Raw genomic sequence first — 18,481 nt, 5'->3', positions numbered from 1 at the left:
GGGTGAAGGTTGCTCATTATCAGTCAAAAAAAAAGTTTCTTACACAGACACTATCAGTAGGCTAAATAACAGATTAACTAACCACAAGAACAAGACAATGAGACATATTACCTTCTGGACTGTTGTCTTATTTTATTTTCCTCTATGTTTGGATATCTATGAGCTAAAACCATGTGGGATGCTAAATTATTTTTTGTTGTTTACAAAACTTATGCAGTGGCGCAGTAGGTAGTGCTGTCGCCTCACAGCAAGAAGGTCGCTGGTTCGAGCCTCGGCTGGGTCAGTTGCTGTTTCTGTGTGGAGCATGTTCTTCTTGTGTTTGCGTGGGTTTCCTCTGGGTGCTCCGGTTTTCCCCAGTCCAAGGACATGCGATACAGGTGAATTTTGTAGGCTAAATCGTCCATAGTGTATGAGTGTGTGTGGATGTTTCCCAGAGATGGGTTGTGGCTGGAAGGGCATACGCTGCGTAAAAACGTGCTTGATAAGTTGCCAGTTCAATCCGCTGTGGCGATCCCGGATTAATAAAGGGACTAAGCCGACAAGTAAATTGATGAATAAATGTTTACAAAACAATGGCAATAAGAATATTCTGTTCTACAAGGTGGATATATAGCTAGATAATCATAATGTGATAATGTATGTATTTCAGACGCTAAAAACAGATTAAATATTATTTTCCAATGCATTCATGTATGTACAGTTTCTGGCAAATTAGTAAGTTAGATTGTTGTAAATTAGTAAACTAGACTCATTTCTTATGAATTCAAATAAAAATGAGTCTTTAACCATAAAAGTTTTTCCAGATGATTTGGCTTGAGAAAAGGCTTTTAATTTCCTTTTTCGGTTCTTTTTTTATTTTTAAATGAATTTCTCCTCATATGTTTTCTTTTTCATGTTTAGCCTGGTGGGCACGCGCTCACATGCACGCGGGCGTTCTGTGCTGTCCGCTGATTGGCTGACACTCATCCTACAGCCCAGCCCCACTATCTTTTACTATTCGCGCGCTCAGTGGATCCGCACACTTGCTGGAGATCGAGAGTGAAATGCGCGTCGCGCGTACTGCCTGGATTTATTTATAAGGATCATGTGCTTCATTGTCACAGTCCGTATCCATGTGATCTTGGAATACGCAGCGTGGTTTAACACTTGTTTTTAGTCATTTTTTTCTTAAGTGTGTGATTATACGTCCGGAGGTTCATCTTACGCAGCCATTCAACGCCAAACTTCTGCAGGGCTGCTGATCTACAGTGGAGTCTTGCTCCGTTTTGAGGTGAGAAACTCAAGAGATGCTGAATGATCTTTCACATCAGAAATGCTCGATTGACGCTTTCGAGTTGCGTCTGTATTTGCATGTTTCAATTTACTTGACGTTATTTACGACCCGCTATGCGTCCGTCGGTCAATAAATACGCGCAGACGAGGCAAAACTTGCTTATTAAACGTAATAAACATAATGAGTTTTTGGAGAGTTCATATGCGAAAGCTTCTACGTGCTGTCTAAATGTTTCTTCTAAAATAAGCGTTTTTCTCAGGCTCGTGTGTATTTTCTATCACTAATTTCAAGTATATGATGATGGACAGGTCCTTTTCAGTGCCTTTAGAGTGAAATAACAAATAAAGGAGGCTGATACTGAAAATTTTTCATTTTGTAAAAAGATTTCAGACCATATGCTTTTTTTTATATATAAATATATATAAACATCTGTGACAGCTATTGATATTGATGATACGATCTGGTTTTAGTGTTCTGGTGGTCTTGATTGAGTTTTAAACATGCTGATATGTGTTTATATATATATATATATATATATATATATATATATATATATATATATATATATATATATATATATATGTAAGTGTGTGTGGGTGTGTTAATTTTATACATTTTTGGTTATTTATTGTAATCTTGACTTTTTACTGCTATATTTATTGGTTAAATGATTTCTATTGATATAATTTGATGGTATGCTTGCGCTATTTGATTTGGTCATGAAAACTGTTTTACTGAATGCTTGTATTGTTAAAATATTTTAAGTATTTTAATTTTAGTATAGTTTCATGGCACTTTAGGCAAGGTTCCTCTGTCATTGAAAGCTAAATATCTCAAGGGAGATTTAAAAGGATAGTTGAACCAATTCTGTGAACTTTTACCCGCCCTTTACTTGTTTTAAACCTTTATGATATTATTTATTCTGTTCAACACAAAAGAAAATATTTTAAAACATTTTGGGAACCTTCAGCCATTATCTTCCATAGTATCCATTTTTCTTACCATGGAAGTCAATGGCTAATGGTTTTCAGCTTACTTATAAATATCAGCTTTTGTGTTTAACAGAATTAAGAAAATCAAAATGGTTTAGAACCACTCGAGTAAATAGAAAGTAAATTTTCATTTTTGGCTGAACTATAAATTTATTATGATTCCTAACCTTGAAGACCCAGTAGTGATTGTTTGGAAAATCAAGGATGACATATAATTGATTAATAATATAGCGTTCGTGACCTGTACTAAACAAATTGTATGTGCTGCAGAATGAAGACAGCAGCTTTATGTTTATTTGGGTGTTTGTAGTAGTGCTCTAGTGGCTGGTTTGGGGACTTCCGGATTGCTGCTGAATATTCCCTTGTTGGTTCAAGATGATCATTACCAATTTGTTTATTCCCACTATCAAATTATCAAATAAGTTGTTTTGGTGTTTAAGCAGATTGAAAAGATTAAGCAGATACAAATCAGTAGCATTTGATTGTAGTTTTATTGAATTTTTTTGTTGACTGAAATGTTTCCTGAAATGCTGATCTGTGTTAGGTCTTTGTGATTTGGCTGGACTTTGCCCCCGTGTTAGGAGTCACACAGGTAGCTCAAAGTGCTTTGTGCCCCACCACCAGTCTGTACAGCCAGCCAAGCCCTTTATTTACTCAAACACACTTGAGTAGTTTTAGTGAAGCTGTAGCTCCCTTCCCCCTTCATCTCGAACACACACCTGCTCCTTTCCCAAGGCTAACATGTAACCCATTTTGACAGAATCCTTAATTTGAGCCTGATGCTGAATTTATCAATTGATTTATCAAACAATGTTGTCACACTGCGGGATCACAGCAGTTCTTTTCCTCATTCCTTGATGTTCATTACATTGTTTTAAAGTAGCTGGTCATTACTATGTTTTCTGTTTGTTGTGGTTCACACAAAAGTCAATTGAATATGGCAGAAATGGCTTGTTTGAGTCTTTTAGTGGAATGTGAGTTGAAAGATGTTTCTGCAGTGATCAGACTTTTCTATTTCTAGAGATCCTTGGTTGTTTGTGAATTCAGCATGAAGTAAGTGACCTTTGAGGAAAGGACTGCCACATCAACTTTACAGCTCCGTAAAAACAGTCCAGAACACTGGGTTTTACCAATGTAGCCTTTAGTTATTTTTTAGTTTTTTTTTTTTTTGCTTTAGACATTGTTTTGTTGTCAAGAGAAAACTGGTAGATATATTAAAAAAAACATTTTGAAATCGCAATTTCAATGACAATCTTATAATCTAATATTGTTAGTAAAATATATGTATAATGCTTATTATTGTTTTCAATATTGTAAGATACTAGTCTCAATACTGTCCAGTGAAAGGATAAAACTTAAACAGAAACTGTATAAAAGGTGTCGGAGCCCAGAAGATCAGACAGTTTGTTTATCTTGTTTAAAGTTACTTCATGCTTGAGGAAGCTGTTTTGAACTAGAGACATGGTAATCAACTCTACAGTCAACATGTGGGTGGGATTGGTTGCTTTCTGACAGTCATAACTAAAATGCAGCCAAATGTTCTACGTAGGCTAAACAAAAGCTCTAACAAAAACAGTGCAGTAACTGTGTGAAAGCTAGGACCTTTTTTGTTTACTTGTATGCTTTACAGCCCCTGTTGTGAAGACTGTGCTTAGTGTTTGTTTAAGCAGGACAGGGTAGAGGACGTGTGGCCGGCCATACTTGACACCCGTAAACAAATCCAGATTCCCCTGCTACTCATCAGCTTCGGCTTTGTTTTATTCCCTCACAAAATTGAGTCGTGCTGCAGCTGGTGTGTCTGCTGAGTTTAAAGGGGCTTTGACTTTTTCTGTTGCAGTTTGAGCAGATTTGCATTATAGCCCGAGGGTTTCACTAATAAGGTTGCATGGGCAGATGCGCAGGGGGATCCAGTTTTTTGCCCATATGATGGGACAAATTGGACTCGAGTCAACACTGGATAGTTAGAAATTACTTACCTAAAGTTTTAACAAGTGTCTATATAGAATGTGAGATGAATTTAAACTGAATGTGGTTCCCAAAGACATCATTCATAAAGGACTTGACAAATTGTCAATTTCTGGTGATGAGCACAAAGTCATTTTGGCCTTCCTTGCTTTTCATTTCATTGACTTGTTCAGATGGTATAACACATGGTAAAGCAGATGCGCAGGGGGAGTTTGCTGCTTTGACCCTTTTGGGGCTCCATTTTGATGCTAATGTCTATGGTTTTATGAAGGGGCTTTTCTTGGGGGGGCTGTGGAGTGAGCATATCCTTCATCGTACAGCACCTCCTCCCTCTGCACAGGACTTCAGTCCGATTCTGGCACACAAATGCCTGCAGGCTTGAATAGGCAGGCGACCATTGAGGCTTCACATTGTTCGGGGTGTCCCTTGACGCCTCGTGCCATAGCTGTGAATGCCTCCATTGAGAGGCCCATGTGCTCCATGTCCAGGAATCTCACTTAGAGTCACGGGCTGAGCTCCGAAATGGCACAGAAGCTTGTGCTGGCGTGATAGAGCTACCCGCGTGATAAGGTGATGCATTGACTTTCTGCTATTCCACGAGAGCCTTGGAGATGTGAGAGGGAGGGAGGCAACGTGAGCCAGCACTCTTTGTGTGGGTGAAAAACTGCATTTGGTTGTTTATCACCTCAAGCTAACGCTGACCGACTCATAGGACTCGTCTGTAACGGGCCACGTTTTGAGGAGATAATAAGAATCCTTCTTTTCAGAAGCGCTAGACTCATAGGTCACTCTGTTTTTTGTGTCAGACTGTGGTTAAAAGAGCCTCTGTTTTACACGTCCACGTGAGGTAAAAGCACCATGAAGATTAATTTGTTGGTGTTTGTGAGTGAAATCCGCCAGCGGTACATTCAGCTGATATCTTGGTGGATTAGAGCCAGCGAGCGTGAGTCTGAAATTTTCACAGAATGGAGATTAAACTCAAGTTCTCACAGGCTCAATCATGAAAGGTGTTTGCACATTGAGATTAATCACGACATGTTAATCTCTGCGAGTCGTCCATCCGAAGAAGAGTAATTTTCCACTCAGCCTCCTGTAATGATACTGGGGACCTTTCGTTTTACGCAAAGGTAAACAATGTTCTAAGGAGGACCGAGGATTGGCATTAATGAAATGGTTATTGGTCTATATCAGTGTATGTGTTTAATTTGAGGTTTATCTGAGGCTTATCTGACCTGCCTTTCTTTATTTTCTCAACAGGACAAAATGCCTCAGACGCCACCCTTTCCAGTGATGTATGGATCCACCAATGGATACAACAAGAATCTCTACAAGGCCAAGGAAGAGGACTATGAAGGCTTGTATTACCATGACAACAACCTGATATCTGGGTCCTTGGAGGCTCTTATTGAGCACTTGGTTCCTACAGTGGCGTACTATCCAGATGTGAGTGTGCAAATATTCAGCAGTTTCAGATATTGTTTTTTACTTTGAACTTTGTCAAAACATTGTAACCATAAAACACATTTAATAATTGAAGTCAGAATTATTAGCCCCCCTCTTTATTTTTTCCCCCAATTTCTGTTTAATGAAAGAAATATATATTTTTTCAACACATTTCTGAACATAATAGATTTAATAACTCATTTCTAATAACTAATTTATTTCATCTTTGCCATGATGACAGTAAATAATATTTGGCTAGATATATTTCAAGACACTTCTATACAGTTTAACGTGACATTTAAAGGCGTAACTAGGTTAATTGAGTTAACTAGGCAGGTTAAGATAACTAGGCAAGTTATTGGAAAATTATGTTTTGTTCTGTAGACTATCGACTATTGCTTAAAGGGGCTAACAATTTGACCTTAAAATAGTTTAAAAAAATTAAAAACTGCTTTTATTATTGTTGAAATAATTGAAATAAAACAAATAAGACTTTCTCCAGGAAAAAAAAAAAAAAAAATATATATATATATATATATATATATATATATATATAGGCATACTGTGAAAACAGCATTTGCTATATATTTAAAAAAAGAAAAAAAATTCAAAGGTGGGCTAATAATTCTGATTTCAACTGTATGCACACATCCATAATTTGGGGTATCATAATTTAAAATCATTTATTCAAACTTATTATATGTAATAAATAAATACGTTTTTAATATGGACATATAAATAAAAACATTAAATAACTTTTTATCATATTTACAAACAAATAAAGGCAGCCGAAGTGATCATGATATAAAACCATTGAAAAATAATTCTACGGTTAGGCCTAAGCATTTAAATTAAGCTAACCAGATATGTTGTCTTGAAATATAGCAGTAGCTAATTAGTGCTTTCATTTTCATCTGATTAGTATCTTATTTTTGATTCACAGAGGACATACATCTTCACATTCCTGCTCAGCTCGCGTCTCTTTCTTCACCCATATGAGCTGATGTCCAAAGTGTGCCATTTGTGTGTGGACCAGCAGAGACTCAGTGATCCTCAGGCAGACAAGGTACAAACTTGACTCTACACCGATTTTCCAGTATCAGGGTGAAACAGTTTGTAATTACATTGTTGTTTTTTCCACTCTTTTGTAGGCTAGAGTCAGGAAAATTGCTCCCAAGATCCTGCAGTTGCTGACTGAGTGGACGGAGACGTTCCCCTATGACTTCAGGGATGAGAGGATGATGAAGAGCCTGAAGGAACTAACACATCGTCTGAGCACTGGAGAGGATGTAAGTCTTCTCTTTCCAAGTATCAGGCGATCGTTTCAGCTGAAACAATGAGCTTTTTATTCTCGAGGAAATGTCAGCTAAAGGCCAACGCCGTTTTAAAGTATTAGTCACCTGAAAGGTGTGAGTGCTTGCGTCAAAGACATTAGCCTTTCTTTATGGCCTTTGTGCCACTATTAGCATAGACCGGGCAAAACATTTTTGCATAAGCCTTAGCATGGTTCTTTAACGTTCAACTAGTTAAGACGTAAAATGTCACACGCTGGCCGAGAAGAGTGTCAACACCTGGGCAGTGGGGGGGGTGAAATTTCTTTAGTACTAAATCGCTCTGACAAGAGGGACGAGAAGAAAGCTCTTTTGTTCATCTGCTTTTGTCTTTACTGGTGCTTATCCACGGGCTGCATTTAAATAGTTCCATTAGCGCTGACTCGGATGCAACCCTGCTTCTGGCTTAGCGTTTTTTTCCTCAGAGGGACTTTTTTACCACATTTAGCATTGTTATTTATGCCAAGTTTTTTTAAAACTTCACTGGGGAAAAATCTAAAGCAAAGTATATTAAATTTTTTTTACATCAGGTTAACTTCAGCTCTATCATTTTGCTGTCTGTCAGCTGAGCATTTTAAATAAGAGAATATGAATAAAACCGAATGCCTCCATCAAGTTTTGTCTTTAAAAGACCTTTGTGGGCTTTTTTGATCATCCACCGCTGACCAGAAATTCTTGATTTTGTTAGTGTATGGTAAATAAATTATAGATTTTCTGTAGTTTGCACGGGTCATCCCAAGTGGTTGGAGTGCGTTAGTGTAATGACTAAAGAAGAGCAATAGTTAGAATAGACAGTTTAGGATGGAGGATGCCAACGCTTCAGATTCAAACAAATGAGGTTTGACTAACCTGAAAAGACTTTGTAGTAAACATGTGTGGCTATTGACCTGCTTTATCCTGACCCAGGAGATCAATGACCTTCTGCTCTACTGGCTTATGGAGGAGATTTTTACAGCCTACTCATTCTAGTGAAAGGGGTGATAAGCTAATAAGATTGCATGTATGCTCAAAAGGCTACATGCAAAGCTAGAACTGTGTAAGGATCAGTGATAGTGTATTTGATTAAAAATGTACTGCTGTTTTATGAATGCGTTATAAAAATATGATGTGTAGGTTTTATTTTTAGAATTAAAATATTTATATAAATTTGAAAATTTCAGAATGATAAAGTTTTCAAAACAGTCAGGAATGCCCAAACTTTTTCGTATGAAGGACCAAAAGCCAAATATCATTGAGAGCCGTATGCCTAAGATAAATATAACAAACTCTTTTGCATTAAAGCTGCCATGGGTAATTTCCTAATTTATTTAATAATATTTACAAAATAAAATAAAAAATTACTTTGCATCATATTAACTATCGCAGTATAACTTTTAATAATAGGTTATTGCAATAAAAACATAATCAAATTTATAACAATTACCCTTTGGCTTGATCTGCTCAACACTTTGCATTGTCCTCTATCTGTCGAGTAACAGTATGTACATTTTAAACTATATTACAGCATTTAAACTGAAACATTTGATTTAATTAATGTAGCTTAACAATATAACAAGCAAATAATAGGTTACATTAAATTTGAAATGACAATCTCTAAACCATCCCCATCATTCTCCCTCCATTCTCAGAAAGAGGGCCAAATCAAAGGTTACCATGGGCCAATTTTGGCCCGCGGGTCCTTGTTTGGGCATCTCTTGCTTAAATTATAAAATGTTATATAATAAATAATGTATAATAAATAAACTTAATTAAAGGACGTTGATGAATGAGTTTAAGTAGTTTCCTGTTGTATTATACTATACTATACTATACTATACTATACTATACTATACTATACTATACTATACTATCAATGTTAAGTTTCTCATTAACATTTTTAACAAAGCAAGGCTCATTCAGATTGTGAAATGCTGTGTTGCTTCCCAAAAAACTTGTTTAATAATAATAATAATTAATATTTTTAAAAAACACATACTTGGCTATGACTAAGTGTTGCTGATGGTAAAAGTGCTCTTTGTGTTTAATCAAAGTATAATGAGAAATATAATTTTTACACATGATATTTTTAGAGTCATTTTATTTTAGGACTGATTTAAAAATAAAGTCTTTTAGATCTTTGCATTTGCTACATATGCGAGACAAATGAAATCAGTGTTTTGAGTTATGGCTGTCTGCTAGATGTGCATCTATGCATGACGAGTGTATCATGAAGAATGCATTCAGTCACAGTTGGAGCATCAATATGTTGTCTGTATTATGCAACTCAGTCGCGGCTTTTTCTGCCATGTGAACGGCATGTACTCGTACGTGAATGATGTTAATGAGAGTGTCTGTAACAGTAGAGCACTGACTGGGGATTCACAGCAGCCAGAGCCGCACAATAGATGTATTTATAGCCAGACATGAGTCCATCTGAGACAAATGTTGTGTATTTTTAAACATGCTCTCCAGTGTTTGCAGCCCATCATATCAAGACCACTATGGTGTGGTTTCCAGTCAGAACTCTTAATGTTTTGACCTCTCCTGGACCTCATCAGCCCTTATGAGCATGCCAACAGTTTGCTGACCTGCTGTTTTCAGTCTTTTTACTGGCAGTTGCCTCACAGGGTCCTGAGAATAGATGCCTTAACATCTGTATCCAGACCACAGTTTGTCCTCTGGCTTCTGGTCAGCTTAGATTGTCATGTGGTCTCTGTATAGGAAAGGCAGGGCGCAGTTGTACATTTCCAGACACAGGCATTTGGTGCACATTTGGACACCTTTTGCCCAAATTCTGTTTATTGGGAAAGTAATGTAGACCGGCGTTCACTTTTGACCTGGGTGTGGTGTGTCCATGCCCGATTGATCTGTACTCTGAGCTTGTGCCATGCTGGACGGCTGTCCCACACTCGTTCCAGGGATAAAAAAGTGTAGGCTGCACAAAAGCAGCTTTCTCATTTTTCCACAACAAGTGACTTGTGTCTGATCTACTGCTCAAAATGTCAAGCGGTTATCGCCAAGTCCTCCTGCTAAAAATAATCTTTCTCTCCTCTGTGTCAACATATGGTGGACTTTCGTAGAGGGAATTATTAAGATGCTCTGTGATCTTTTAAAGTGCTGCAAGGTCTCGTTTCATTCTGAACACACACACTCTCTTCAAATCGTCAATATTCTTGCATCTACACAATGTGCTGGAGTGCACAAGAACGCAGGCTGTTCCGAGGCAGATGGATTTATGTGCCACTGACCTCCTGCACAACAGATTAATGGGCCACTTTTTATTTTTTATGCGTCAGAAAGGATTACAGAAGGCCGGAAGAAGCGGAAGATGTTTTGAACACCCTGCGTTTAATCAGGAAAATATTTAAACACTAGCTTTTTATCTACATGGTTAAACAGAAACCTCAAAGGCCTTTTCACACCAGGGACTTTAACAGTATAAATAAATTATCATATATACCAGTGGACAATAATGTTGGTGGTAGAATTTCACTTCATTTTTTGCTTAAAATGCTTGAGCTTTTAAAGCTGGATGAATCCTATTTGGATGATAATAGTTTTAGGTATGAAATGCTTGATTAAAAATGTTAATTGTCCAATGTAGTTCCAACAGTAATTTTTCAGTGTGATTTATGGTTATTAGATGTATTGTAAACTTCACGAATCTCACAAAATTAGGTACATTTGATTATAGTTATTGTTATTTACTTTTGTGAATAAAAAGTATAAAAGATATTAGTTGATATAAAAATGTATTTTATATCGATTGACTTGTATATGAATAGAAAAGCATAAACAAACCGGACTATATTAACGCACTGTATATTTATTTGTAAAGCGGTTTACACTTAACCTTAAAATAGTACTTTTCTAAAGTAATCTTAGTTAAAATAATTTTTAGGTTTACTATTATTAAATAACTATTATTATTTAATTTTATGTTTATTAGCACTCAATTGAGTACAATCGTACAATACTTCAAGGTACATTTGAATCTCAGTATGTGACCTTAAGTGACATACAATTTACATACATTATTGTCAGGTGTACTATACATAGTACTCAACTTTTGTTATGAAAAGAAAAAATTGCTTAAAACTAAAGAAAATAATACAAATAAAAATACATCCAGGGTGAGAACGCATAATATAATTCCTTCCAAAATAATCTCAAACGACCACCTCCATTATACACATGGGGATAACACTGGATATAATGTCAATATATAACTAGTTGAGTATCTTCTATTTGTTTATAGCAACAAAATGAGGTATTCTAACTGAAATAAATTGAGCACATTTCCTCCACATTCCCAGGACTATGTCCTTCTTTAATTTAACTACAGAAGTGATTTTTTTTTTTGCCCATTATAGGGAGCTCAATAGTTGCATCTCTCCGATTATTTGAGGTTGATCGCTTTAGAGGTAGCCATTTGCGTTTGATTGCTTTTTAAAACTGGCATCCACGAGAGCATTAATCAGGGATTCATTTTATGCTGTTACTGTGTCTGGATTGAGTTCAATACGTATAATTAGTCAAAGTTATACAAATAACTCAAAAACTCATTTTGAGTAAGACCATTTAAAGCCATTTTTTTAGTTGAGTAAGACAAAATCACATTCTAAGTTTTGAGATCTTGAAGCCCACTGGATATCCAGCAGGATGTAGATTCTTGCCTGGCTGATGTTGAGCAACAGGGCATGACCCGCTGCTGTCCTCTACTTATGCAACAGAAGTCCAGAACTGTGTCAGGCTCTTATTATTAGATAACTCCACTTAAAGCCATCTTGTGTTACGAGGGGAAATGGGAGGCATGCAGGACCCTTGTGAACCGTTGAAGGACATAAATGAAGTACTGCTGTTTTGTTATCCTGCTTTAACTGTTTATGTAATATACTCTTCGTCTTGGAACGATAGACCCTGTGAGCTAAACCATATCACGGCTGACCAATCAAGAGTAAAGCGCTATTATATGCCTGAAAATCCATTAAATGTTTACAGGGGCAAAACACTCTGTACATTTCCTCAGCTTTCTTATCAGTGTGAGACACATTGTGTTGTCAGTCTTCACATATGAATGATTACCTTGTAATTCTGGTCAATAAAAGCAGGGTTGTAAATCCTGATCTTGTGTGTGTCTTCAGCTGTATCGTAAGGCGGTGCAACAGATGACACAAACGCTGATCCGTAAGCTCACCACACTGAGTCAGTATGAAGAAGCGCTGGCCAAGATCAACTCCTCGGTGACGGACAGACTAACCGTGCTGAAGACCAAACCGCAGTCCATCCAGAGAGACATTCTGACCATCTGCAACGACCCCTTCACCCTGGCACAACAACTCACACACATTGAACTGGTGAGAGGAATTGCCTCAGTTTACACAACCTCACATTCCTCACCTCACCCTGTGCTTGGACTGATTTGTTTACTAAATCAATAATCTAGGGCTATTTTTAGGGTGACCATTTGGGCGAAATGCAAAGGTGACGTTGATCTCATGTTTGTTTTTCAGGAAAGGCTAAGCTACATCGGACCGGAGGAGTTTGTTCAGGCGTTTGTTCAGAAAGACCCTCTTGATAATGACAAGGTAACACTTTCTTCCTGTTTATGGGCAGTTAAAAATACACACGGCACAAATGTTATCTCTTGCACTTACAACAACAAATATCCAAATCAATAGTCGCCATGTTTACGTTAACCCTCGGGTTCAAAGTGGTGTCACCTTTTTCACGGCACATTCCTCTCCTAATCTGTCAGCGTCCAAGTTTCCCTCCTCACGTTCCACACACTGTCCTTTTGTAGCCAAAGCCTAGCAACTGGTTTCTCACAATAACCCGCCAAAAGTTTGCTCAGCCCTGCCTCGTAATGCCCATTGCTGTCTGGCTGCTAGGCAACAGCCTGTGTCGAGGCGGTACTGGTGCGATTTTTCTCTTTTGTTCTGGTCGTCGTCTCTCCAGAGGGTCCCTGTGCACGGCCGTGGCTCTCTGATGTTGTCCGTCAAAGGTGGTGTAGGGTGGATCATGTATTGTGTGACGGAGCGCACAGTCAGAGTGTAGGAATGCTAGGAATGAAGGGTTAGAGTGACCTAAGCTTTCAGACCAAGTGTCTGCGCACATTCCCTAAACAGATAATAGCACTGGGCCCAGTGACTGTGGAGGGTCTCCAGGGCAAACCAGCTCTCTGATTGAATGAGCATTGTTGCAGATCATCAGTCATTGCGGAGACCTTTGTTCTTGGTTCTAAATGTGGAAATCAGAGATCCTAGCAGGCGATCACTCTGTGAGATCACTTCACAGACAACAAGCTCATTAGATTCACTTCATGCCACACAGGATGAAAACTAGATATTGACATACAGACTGTTTATATGAGATCCAACTTGTTGCTTACTTGAATATCATAATCTGTTCTACTTTATTTAAATAATAATACTGAAACGGTTGATACTAAAAAGAGCAGCATGTCCCAGCTAAAATGTCCATTCCAAATGAAATTAAGTTTAAATGTTTTTGACTAAACTTATGTCTCTGTGTGGTTGTAATTCTGAAACTGATCTTTGAATCTTGCAGAATTGCTTCAGTGATCACAAGAAGGCAAGTAACCTGGAGGCTTACGTAGAGTGGTTCAACAGGCTCAGCTACCTGGTGGCGACGGAGATCTGCATGGTAATCATCTGCTTTAATTGCTGTGACTCTTCCAGCAACTTTACTTGCTGCAAATTACAAGCTGGGTTGCGCAATTAGTCATTTTAATTACAGGTCTAGAAAATATATGTGACCTTTCAGAGGTTTGCGCTCAGGAAATTTATAGGTACATGTTCTTTCTATTCATTAAAAAAACCTGGAAAAATATTTAAGAAATATAAATCAGAACAACTGTAAATAGCTCAATTCCACTCTAAAGACTTGAACAATGGCTTGAAAATTAGCCTTCGCCATAACAGCAATGCATTAAATCTGAAGTGTTAAATATTCTAAAACTGAAAATGACTTTTTAAATATAATATTTTATTGTGTTTTTGGTCAAATAACAGTCCAACATATACTTTATTTACCGTGTTGGGCAGTAGTAGGCGCTAATAGCTTAACTACATTTCTTAGTAGCGTATCGGTAGCGTTACTACTTTCTAAATCAAATAGCTTTCACTAGTAAAGCTTTTTGTTTTAGTCAAGTAGCTAAGTAGCGTCCACACAAGCTACATTTACTGTTTGCGGATCATTAAGTGATGGCACTGAAATTCACGGAGCTGTGAGGCCAGTGTCTAGCTGATGAAAGTAAATTCAGATGATGGCGAGAATGAAGACTTCCTGTTTTATGGTGGTCAACAACAAACTTTTTGATGCTTTACTGCCACCTCTCACAATGGTTTTGATGTCGCCAACCAATTATACTAACTTTTTTTGTTTTTGCGGTTATATACTGTAATTAAGTGTAGTTTGGTACAGCATATTATTTGCAGTACATAATGGAACTGAACAATTTTGCCTCATATTATTCATTGACAGTTTTATTAATCACTAAGATATGATTGAGTTGGATTGAAGTCGCTTCCATTTAAAAGTGAAAATTGCAAAAATAGCTTTGATGTAGCTAAGAAACTTTTGCCAAGTAGCTTTTAGCTTAGCTTGCTACTTTTCCAGGTGGGTAGCTTTAGGCGTAGTTAAGCTACATTTTAAGTAGAGTAGCTAATAGCTTAGCTCACTACATTTTTAAGTAGCTAGCCCAACATTGTTTATTCATAAAACATCCTTCCTTTTCATAGCAAGCTTAAACACATTTCCATAATCTGCACTTTTGTAAGACAAAAAGTGTACATTACAAATGATTATATATCACAAAAGTAGTTGGTATTCAATAAACATTAAAATGTGGAGTCATAAAGTCCACTCTATGGTGTACCTAAACATCGCTTTGTTTTCTTGTACAGCCTGTCAAGAAGAAACATCGGGCTCGAGTCATCGAATTCTTTATCGACGTGGCACGAGAATGCTTCAACATTGGCAACTTCAACTCGCTCATGGCCATCATTAGTGAGTGTTTTTGTGTCCCTCACAACACTTTACTCCAGCTCTTACAGCTACAGAAAGCTCTTTTGTTTCCCACAAATCTGTTTGGATAATACGGTTTGCTGTTTTGGCAGGATTTGGTTTGCTTTTCTAATCCTTGCTCTCGTGCGCTTAACACACACAACAGTGTCAAATCTTTTACAGGCTCTGCAAGCAAACTCTCGGTTTATTTGTTTGTCAAATCCTGCTGAGTCGTCTTTCGCTGTTCAGAAAATGAATTTCCAACTTTAGTTTTCAATCAACTGTATTTGTTTATTGATTATCTTCAGATTACAATATATATTCCTCGCTCTCTATGTTTAATAGACTTTATCATCAGTAATAATCTGCTGCATTAATCATTCACTTAGCTCTTTGAGCACAAACACACGCCGCTGCCTAAGGCATTATGGGTAGAGGAGCAGGACTGGAGGCAGCTGTTCAGCCTGTGTGACGACAGAGAGATAGACGTCCTAAAGGCAGATGGTCAGCGTTGACCAATCCAATAGGCTGAGACTCATTGAGAGGGGGATTGTCGGAGGGAGGGAGTGTAAGCAGCTGTCCTTTCCCTGGTCAGTCCCTGGAGACGAGCCCGCGGGCCTGGACTCTTACACAAGCCACTCTCCCTGGAGATCAAGGCCCGATATTAGTGTCACTGGAAGAGAACAAACAAGTCATGGGAAAGGGTGATCGCCCCTGTTTGTGTTTTTGTACATTGTGTGACGTGAATGTGGCGTCAGTGCGTGGCTAAATCATTGCGCCAGTATCATGTTTGTGTGCTGGTGGAGCTCTGGGCTTCACACCTGTTAATACAGACAGATTGTTAATGCTACTGAAGCCTCAGCTGGCGCTTTTGTAGATGGATGGATAGTGTTGCTGCTTTTGTGCTGGGTTGAAACCGTTGGGTTTTTTGGAAGTTAGAAGATACCTGAAATGATAGTAGTAGTGAAGTAGTGAACAACATAATGGGTTTTAATGTTGCAGTTTGTTATATAGAACATAAGATTTATATAACATAAGAACATATATAACATAAGAAGGCTATAAATTGCCATATGTTCCTGGACTCATTGTAAAAGGATTTTTTTTACGTCTGTATTTTAACGTACTACAGTTGGATACTACAAAGTTTTGGATGAATATTTTTAAGAAGGAAATTAGTGTTTATGCAGCAAAAATGCCAGAAATTCATCAGATTATTTTAACCTTACAAGAGCTTTTTACTTAACAAAATATATATATAAATTATTTCTGATTCATCGAACAATTTGTTCATCAACAGATCCCAAGAACAAGGGGAATATATATAAATACAATGTGTCCGTGGGGTCTTAAAAAGTATTAAACATTGATAAATCAATAATGAGAAATTAAAGCCCTTAAAAAGGTATAAAAAAGTCTTAATCACGTTTTTACAAAGTCGTCAATTTTGTTCAAGCATTGTCCAAAGTGTTTGACTCCAAAAAGCATAAATAATATTTATTTTCCTCCTAATATTAACAACGCGTGCTCGATTCACACGATTGCTTCAGGCCGGGGTGTGTCATGCCAATCTCCTCCGTCTGGGTGATGTGGAAGGTGATGTGACACTTTCCACATGTAGCGAAACCATAGAGCGAAACAGACGGCAAAATGGGAAAATGTAAGTTTGGGTACTCCTAGTTGGCGAAAGATGAGTTTAAACAGGGACTGAAGCCTGTGGCTGAAAACAACCACATAATTTATTCTTTCAAGCTTTGTTTCTTCCGAGCTTATCCGAGTTCTGTTGCATGGTTGTACTCCATTGATTTATTTAACTACTAACTGTTTATTAACAACCGTTTATTAGGTTAAAGGTTTGGAACTGATTAGAACTTGAAGTAGCGATGAGGTCTTAAAATAATTTCTTTAAAAAGGCTTAAAATGGTATTAAAATTATCTTTAGGATTCCTGCATATACCCTCTAAATATAACAATTGTTTTTGTCAGAACAAGATTCATAAAAAAAAATAAAAAAAAACATTTTATTCTTTATATTAATGTATATATTATATTACATGTGGTAGGTAATGTTATTTCAGTTAGTAACGTTATTTCCCAACATAAATGGATTTTTTACCAAATAAATACATAATAATACAGAAACTTTTGAAAATATAAAAGAAATTGTCTCACTCCAGATTTTTCTAAAAACCTTTCAAATTGGTTCGGTTATAAATGTTATTTTAGTCATTGCTGAGTAGTAAATTAGACCCACAATAAATGATAAACATTCATTCATCCATTTTCATTCGGCTTAGTCCCTTTATTTATCAGGGGTTGCTACAGCGGAATGAACCGCCAACTTATCCTGCATATGTTTTACACAGCAGGTGCCCTTCCAGCTGCAACCCAGTAATGGGAAACATCCATGCTTTCTCACATTCACACTCATACACTGCATCGCAAAATATTTGGGACACATTTTTATGTCACACTGATTAACATTTAAGCGAGACATAGTAAGAAACGATTGTATCATCAGTACAGAAGCATCTGATTGGCTGACCCACCTCAAGAGATTTCCAGTCAACACTCTGACCTCATCTGGTCATTAGTGCTGACTGCACAAGCCCACCGCCCTGACCCCAAGCACTATAAGCTGACCTCATTGTCAAAGGGAAATGATGCTCCTGCTAATGCCATTGTTCATGTGAGCTCATTGAAGCTCTGACAGGAAGTGAAACATTGCGCTGTGCTGACCTGTGTCTGTTTCTCTGTCTTTCAGCCGGGATGAACATGAGTCCTGTGTCGCGACTCAAGAAGACCTGGGCAAAAGTTAAAACTGCCAAATTTGATATACTGGAGGTATGTATCTGGTCATAGTTTGCTCTGTTGACAGCAGTGGGGTGGTGTGACTCATGGGATAGAGGGGGGGGGGGATTTAGATATATATAGGGGATAGAGTGAATACGTATCGATTCAGATACCTGTTTCAATTTGCTTATAATTAACAAGCTCTCGATTAGATTCTTGATTGATTTGATTCAGCCAATATGTATTTTATGAATGTGCATGTGCATGTCAAAACATAATCGTTTATTTGACCTAATAAGCCACAAAACTGAAGTGAATATTAAAGAAAAATGATGACTGGAGAATTGATGGTGAATTGCACACTGTTTAAAAAACAATTAGTTATTTGTTTGTTTGTTTTTTGGCCAACTCTAGTGAGTGGGAATTAATCATGGTGAACGCTTTGCTGATATGGCACTAATCATATTAAGAGTTGGACCCTGGCTCTAGTCCCTGTGACTCATGCATGCATGAAGCTCAAACCACTGACAATATGGATGCCACCTGATGCCAATTTTAGTCTCTAGTGGGCGAGAAATGTTGTGTATTTGTGCATCATCGTTTTTCTGAAGCCCAGCAATTCTCCCTTTGAGTGGGTGTGCACATGTTTACAAAGCTTCTTTTAGGCCATATTTGAG

General features: G+C 37.5%; 1 protein-coding gene and 1 long non-coding RNA gene across 4 annotated transcripts in view; one reads left to right on the top strand and one right to left on the bottom strand.

Moving 5' to 3' along the window:
* The window catches only part of LOC141385567 (uncharacterized), a 30,513-nt gene extending 18,123 nt beyond the window's left edge, over positions 1-12,390 (bottom strand). Inside the window, exon 1 of the long non-coding RNA XR_015491509.1 lies at positions 12,069-12,390. This is a non-coding gene — a long non-coding RNA (uncharacterized LOC141385567). The remainder of the gene's footprint in view (positions 1-12,068) is intronic.
* Positions 1-18,481, top strand: part of rasgef1ba (RasGEF domain family, member 1Ba) — a 110,480-nt gene that overhangs the window by 80,413 nt on the left and 11,586 nt on the right. For 2 of the 3 annotated variants that reach the window (NM_199829.3, NM_001431104.2), the window contains 8 exon segments: positions 5,488-5,673; positions 6,617-6,739; positions 6,825-6,962; positions 12,128-12,340; positions 12,497-12,571; positions 13,554-13,649; positions 14,912-15,014; positions 17,776-17,855. In NM_199829.3, the coding sequence (NP_956123.3) occupies positions 5,488-5,673; positions 6,617-6,739; positions 6,825-6,962; positions 12,128-12,340; positions 12,497-12,571; positions 13,554-13,649; positions 14,912-15,014; positions 17,776-17,855 (1,014 nt within the window). 3 annotated transcript variants of the gene reach the window in all.

Source organism: Danio rerio, chromosome 5 (assembly GCF_052040795.2).
Source record: "Danio rerio strain M-AB ecotype USA chromosome 5, GRCz13ab, whole genome shotgun sequence".
Classification (NCBI taxonomy): Eukaryota; Metazoa; Chordata; class Actinopteri; order Cypriniformes; family Danionidae; genus Danio; species Danio rerio.
Note: the sequence above shows the minus strand (reverse complement) of the source record. Positions and strands in the feature narration are given on the sequence as shown.